The sequence below is a fragment of the Solanum dulcamara genome, chromosome 9 (assembly GCF_947179165.1).
Source record: "Solanum dulcamara chromosome 9, daSolDulc1.2, whole genome shotgun sequence".
In the NCBI taxonomy this organism is placed as follows: Eukaryota; Viridiplantae; Streptophyta; class Magnoliopsida; order Solanales; family Solanaceae; genus Solanum; species Solanum dulcamara.
In genome coordinates, this window is record NC_077245.1 from 9,210,296 (window position 1) to 9,217,551 (window position 7,256).

Consider the following 7,256-nt stretch of genomic DNA (forward strand, 5'->3'; position numbering starts at 1 on the left):
AAAACTTAAATATTTTTTTATAATATCCGAATATTATTGGTCGTCAAATTTGAGTGATCGTAAATACTTTTTACATTTTTTTTTTCTGGATAAAAAATCACGTTTGATCATAACGGAAAAATTCGAGAATTTGAAAAACATCAAAAAGTTATGTTTTCACTTCTTTCACCTCAAATCACTTACAAAAATTCAAAAACAATTTCAATCTAAGCTATCAAAAAGTTATGTTTTCACTTCTTTCACTCCAAATCACTTACAAAAATTCAAAAACAATTTCAATCTAAGCTATGAATCTGCTCGTGAGCGTAAGTCGGAAAGACAAAAAGCATAAGCTGCAATAATAAGAATCTAGTGAAGCAGCTAGAGTGTATACGAATGAATTGGAAAAGCCAACAGAAGTACCCGTTTCATGCTCTTAGATTATTATGTATGAATGAATTGGGAAAGCCAACAGAATGATTTGATTCTTGATTATGCTCACGAGCAAAATCTTAACTTAATTTGATTATATCTTTACACTCACGCCCTTGAATTTAAATTTTCATCATTGTGGTGTTATTATGTTTTTACACAACTTAATACGGAAAATGACCAAAAGTACCTCTATGATATGAAAAACGGTTCACAAATACCCTACATCAATCCATTGGTTTAAAAATACCTCTAAACAATTTTTTTTGGCTCAATATTATCTCTCAAACTAGCACCCTAAATCTTATAGCTTTTTTTCAATTTAAAATTGAATGAAAATTATTTGCACATCCAACTTTGCTTTAAAAATCAAAACTTACATACATATTGATCCGATCACGTTCAATCATTTCAAAAGAACAATCATCAAAACCAGAAATTGAGAGCTTTATAAGAGAGAAGCAGATAGTCAGACATCAGTAAAGAAAAAAGAAGAGGTAAAATCTGAAACTTAGATTTGAGGGTAAGAGTGAAAGGCTTTGAGCTACCATTTGAGTCTGTAGTCATTGTCAACTCCAGGGGTAAAGAAAGCCTCCCCTTAGCTACCTCCTGCTTCAGAGTTTTGGATGTTCAATAAAGCCAACAATAAGGCTCCAAGGGAATACCTTGTGAGGCACCCCCGGCCCTGATCCCTCTTGAATGCCGAATCAACAACATACCCAATAAAATTCAAGTAGGGAGAATCTTAATAGAATGGAAAGAGAAAATGATTCCTTTCATATAAAATGGGTCCTTGTCATTTGATTACTGAAACACCAACAGGACCTTATACCCGGTTCAAAGAAAATAAAACGTTGAACACACTCAAGAACTAAACAGCTGAAAAAGGTTATACTTTGTTATTATTGAAAACACAAATACTACACTCGTTTATTAGGTCGCATGTAACACGGAATATGCGACAGACACAACAGACAAAAGTTTTTTAAAAAGGCCGAGTGTACTTAATCAGTGAGATGCTATCTTGAGACTGATTGACTTCTTATTAAACCATGCCTTCCAGTTTCCAGCTCCCTTTTTGACCATTGGTGACTGTTTCCCATCATCAACTGGGTTCTCACCCTGTGACGACTTCTTGAACAGCATGAAATTACGAACTCCAAGCGATCCAATAGTCTCCCATGGACTCAAAGCTGCAATAAGATCATACGCATAAGTAAAAAAACTCATCCACACATTTGAACAAAAACTAGAACCTCTATACTAGGACAAAAGGCAGTTCATATACTAATTTAGAGTGAGCACCAACAGTTCCACCCCAACAACAGTATAACACCCAATGTAATGCCACAAAGTGACCTAATCACTACACATTAGAGAGGTAGAGAGACTATTTCCGACAAGACCCTCACCTCTTAACAGTTTCACCCCAACAAATACCAAAATTTTACAATGTTCGAACATTAAAAGTATTTCAGTGCACTTCCACAATAGGCAACTACTATGCTACACATGTGGTGCACAATGATACTAGTTTTCTGTAAAAGCCAAGGAACATACATTCTACCAAATGCAAATTGTTCATATGCAGCTGCAAAAAATGAGCAAAAGATCAATCTTTTTAACCAACCTATCATAAATTTGAGGAAAGTAGGCAAATCAACAACAAACTCGAGCAAATGCAACTTGACCAGTTGAAACTAATTAAATTAGGAAAAAAGATGTTAGTAACCAAATGCATTGAACAAAGAGCAAACTTTACAACTAACAAATATAGCTTGAACAAACAATTCGCATCATCAAAACAACAAAATTACACAAAGCAAAGCTATAGAACAAAACAAATGAAGACCTAACAAACTGAAATCTCAATAATACACATTTCAGAACAAGTCAACTTGATCATCAGCCCAAATTAAAACTTTTCTGATGCAAAACGATCTTATCAAATCAACCAAACACAAAGAGCACATCAACACTTCTCACAAACAAAACATAAATTGAGTCTACATTCAACACCTACTAAACTGATAAAACAAATCACCCAGCCAACTTAACATTAGTTAGATTTCTATACATGATAAGGTGAGAATTAACTAACAGCAGCAATTACCTTCAGTTCCAGCACTGGGGCAATAAAGCACAAAGTTACTGAAGTCAGAACCAAGAACAGGAAGGCGACCTTCCCGAGCATAAGCTTTCATTGCAGTATCAATAACATCAGCCACAAGCTCCTCTTCATTAACCACAAACCGGATCGGACCGGCACTTCCAAGAACCGTAATGCTAATCAAAATCCGGTTTCCTTTTCCGGTTTGATTCTTCTTTGGCTTGTAAAGCAACATCTTGTTTTTAATTTCAATTTTTTTCTGGGTATTTTCCAAAATTTATTTTCAATCAAACAAATCAGGGCAAAAAGAAGAAAAAATCAAGATTTGAGTTTTCAAGAAACGGTGAGAAAAAAGGCGACAGAGTCTAAGGGTCAACGCCAAGGCAACGAAAGTACCAGCCTTCTTTGCAAGAGCCAAAGGAGAAAGAAGAAGAAACAGAGATCCCCCTTTTTGGAGTTAAAGGGGAGATCATTAACAAGTTCTTGAGGATTTCTACCATTCACAATGGAATTCGCAAGAAAAATAATTGAATCTTAGATGAAAGAAAAAGAAGTTTGGGCTGGCTATGAAGAATAAGAGTGGTTTGTATAGAATTAGGGTTAGGGTTTTTGTTTTCCTCTTTTCTGTTTATAGATCTTTGGAGTCTTTCTTTTTGCTTTCTCATCATTGTTGCTAAATAAAGGGAGTGGGACGGAGAATTTTTTAATTTTTTTGTCTTTTCTTTTCCTTTTCCTTTTTGGTGTAAGGCTGTCCATTTTTATTTTAGATTTTAAAAAAATTGTTAGGTACAGTATTTTTAATAAGACTCGGGATAAATTGCACCGACTCTCATAGTCGGTTTGAATTGGCTTATAAGTCGTTTTTAGTTTTTTTGAGTATTTGGTTAATCAATTTAAGGTTATTTTGTTCTTAAAATAAGTTAAAATAAATAAATTGGGCTATCTCAATTTATTTTTTTAACCTTATAAGTTGCTTAAAATAAGTTAAATCAAACATGCACTTAGAGCTCCTTTGAATTAGCTTATAAGTTGTTAAAAACAGCTTATAAGTTGTTTTTAGTTTAATTGAATATTTGATTGGCCAACTTAAAATCATGTTGTGCTTAAAATAAGCCAAAAAAAATAATTGAGCTTGTTTAGCTTAGCTTATCTAAAACAGCTTACAGGTTGAAAGCAGTTTATAAGCCAAAAAAAATAAGTTGAAATTTCCAACTTATTTTTTTTGGCTTATAAGTTGTTTTATATAAGCTAAGTCAAACAGACACTTAGTTTGAATCTCATATGACTCATTTGTACAATTTTTTCAAAAATACATATGGTGTAATGGATATGTATTTTAAAGTGTTGCCGGGCTTTAAAGTGATTTTAAAAGGGTGTGGGTGATGCTGGTTGCAGCCACACGACCCTCCGTTTGGTATGGTTAAAAATTTTGCGAAATAAAGATTAAAAACTCTATTTTTGTATCGTAGTTTGGAGCTAGTTGTCCGGAGCTTGTATTGTGTAAAGTTGAAGTGAATTACTTGTAAATATGTTGTTGGTGGTTGTTGTTGGTATGGTTGTTGACATTGTGGCCGAGTTGAAATCTCGGGGATGTTGAAGTTATAGGGAAAATGCTGCCCGATTTTCGGTAGCATCGGAACTAGTAACAAACTAGTCGGGAGTAATGGATAAGGAAATGACTCCTATTAGTACTTGGTTGTAGAGTGGAATATTGGAAAGTGAAAGACTATTAATCTTAGTATTACTTTCATGTCAATAGGTTAAGGAGGTATCAAGGCAAGCCAGATTTCAATTAATCCCGAAAAAAGGTATGTGAAGTCCTTTCTTCTCTTGGCATGTCTTTGGCATGAGTAAATAGAGCTACCCTTCTTCCCTCTTGATATGCCCTTGGCGTAAGTTATGATGTTATGACGATATGTTTATGGTACCGAGTTCCTTGATGGTCCAAGTATGATATATGTTACTATCTAAAAAATCGAGTCGTACGTTCCACGACACATATGTATATAATGACTCTATGAGGGAAAGTAGAGGGTATGTGAAGTTTATTATCTTTCTTCTTTTGGCATGGCCCATAGAAAGCCACAGACGAATAATGCACAAAGTCTACAAAAAGCTCTTATTCTTAAGTACACTAAGATGGCTAACGTTTTTAATTCCCTAGAACGTATGTCCTTTTGCCTCGATTCATGTGAAAGTGTCCAACCATCCTAAGTTGGTATAATTTAGGTTGTGGTATAAAGCATGACCCTTATTCACTCCTTTAAGCTAGAACCCTTCTAATAATTGAACTACGGCTTCTCAAGTTTTTCTATATCTTCGAAAGTAGTAAGTAGGTAAAGTTAATCTTCTTTTTTCTTTGTATGAACTTTATGAAACAAATAGACGAAGTATGGGTGATCCCAAGGAAGCCCCATTCTCAAGGCCACTAAGATGGTCATTTTCTTGACTTCCAAAAGGTATGTTATTACGCCTTGATACGAGTAGATGACTCCAAAAGTGCTACTTGATGCAAACCATAAGGACACTCCAAAGGTACTTGTTATGGCTATTGTCTTAATTTTTGAGTGATAGTTCATTTTGATTATTTCAACAACTCTCCAATGATGGTTTAAATTGCATATGGTTACTCACTACTCCACTTGTGTAGACTGTGATACATCTTTCACCGAGTCCCGGGCCGGCTATAATATACTTATATGATAAATGAATCGGGTCGTACGCTCCTCGGCATTATTATATGACATATGGATCGGATCGAACATTCCTCGACATTATTATATGATAAATGGATTGGGTCGAATGCTCCTCGACATTATTATATGACATATGGATCGAGTCGAACGTTCCTCGACATTACTAAATGATAAATGGATCGGATCGTACGTTCCTCAGCATTATTATATGAGATAGCACTAATAGCACATAGATGCTTATGATAACAGAGTGATGTGGTTGTTACACTGGGTCCCCGAAGGGGTCGGGTACCTTATATGATGATAGTATGTACGACTTTATTTTATGAGATGCAGGTACAATGGTTTGTTGAATGTTATACTTGCCCCTGCATCCCTATGTTAGTTGTGCCCTCCTTTTGATGTTTTATACTTTACATACGCAGTACATATGTCGTACTGACCCCTTCTTTCTGGGGGGATGCGTTTCATGCCCGCAGGTATAGGCGCGCGCTTGGGGGATCCGCCAGCGTAGGATTCCACTCAGTTGAAGAAGCTCCATTGAATCGGAGCCGAGTTTTGGTACTAAACCTTCTATGTATATATATTTATGTGATTACGGGTACGGTGGGGGCCCTGTCCCGCCTTATGTTACTGTTCTTACTCTCAGAGGTCGGTGGACATGTACGTGGGTTGTATATACATGTATGTGGGTTGTATATGTATGTGTGAACAATTGTGCCTATATGTTACGATAGCCTCGTCGGCTTATATATTTGTCTTGCATGTTGGCACGCTATGACTCAAAGAGGAGACATGTATACTTATAGCTAGTAGGGGTATATGCGAGTGTCCAGTTTGGGCATCCATCACGGCCCGCAGAGTTGGATCGTGACAATAATCAATTTTAAAAATAAAAACAAATAACAAAATCCTAAGTAAGAATCTAAACTATGGAAAATGTTTGAATTCTAGGATTTGTTGGCGACTCATCTCAATCACCTCTTCCAGTTTTGGATATTTTTTTCACTTTATCTTTAGACAAGGAACAGTTCTCCTCAATAACATGAATCTCGCCTTTAAAAGTGATAATCTTCTCTTTACTCTTAGATAACGCTTTCTTTTCCTTTATGTGAGCAATGGTCTTTTTCTTCTTCACAAACAAGGTCTTTAATTCTATGTCAACTTTTGTAAGAGTTGCTTGAAGATCCTTTAGGCGCCCGTTCGCTTTTGTGCTTTCCTTCTCTGCCTTGATGAGACATTGTTGCACATTGAAAAACAATTTTTAGTGGCATTCTTTTGTCATTGGGATGAAGACGATTTCATGGTGTCATACTCTTCATATGTTGCCAAAAAAAAGCTTTCCATAACTAATCTCTAAATAACCAATCTCTGCATAACTAATATCTACACAACTAAACTCGGCATAAGTAATGCATGCATAAGTAAATCCTGCATAACTAATACTTACATAATTAAACCCTACGTAATTAATACTTACATAACTAATATTCACATTACAAATACTTACATAACTCTATCCAGATACCAAACGACCCTTAACACTTTGTTTGGATGGTTGTTATGTATTATTTTATAATGTATCGTATTGTAATGTATTGCGTTGTATTATATCGTACTGTGTTTTTTTAATGAATGCAACGTTTGAATAAATTGTATCATTTTTCATCATTACATAACGTCACATGTCCATAATTTGAATTATAAATCTACAAGAAATTGTAGGGTACATGATAGAACTACTATGAAAAGGTAAGGTAAATAATAAAATAAAATTAAGCAAATATTAAGGTAACGACGCGATCACACCAAATTGATCGTTATACAAAATAAGTCTTTTTGTTGTTTTCTAACGATGAATTTAAACGATACGATACAATAAAATTTAAATAATAATTCAAACAAATATTATATTTTAAAAAATAATACAATACAACGAGTAACAACCCTCCAAATAAGGTGTAAGGGATTAACAACAAACTATTAAGAAAATTTTAATAAATAACAACCATAAATACATGATGTTTTATATTCTAGCT

General features: G+C 34.7%; 1 protein-coding gene across 1 annotated transcript; it reads right to left on the minus strand.

The window, feature by feature from the left end:
- Window positions 1-1,185: 1,185 nt before the first annotated feature.
- LOC129904060 (uncharacterized protein At4g22758-like) lies at window positions 1,186-3,252 on the minus strand. The gene is made up of 2 exons (XM_055979587.1): window positions 2,525-3,252; window positions 1,186-1,604 (listed from the first exon to the last, which is right to left on the minus strand). Exons 1-2 carry the CDS (start codon window positions 2,754-2,756, stop codon window positions 1,420-1,422), a joined length of 417 nt encoding a protein of 138 aa, XP_055835562.1. The 5' UTR covers window positions 2,757-3,252; the 3' UTR covers window positions 1,186-1,419.
- Window positions 3,253-7,256: the final 4,004 nt, after the last annotated feature.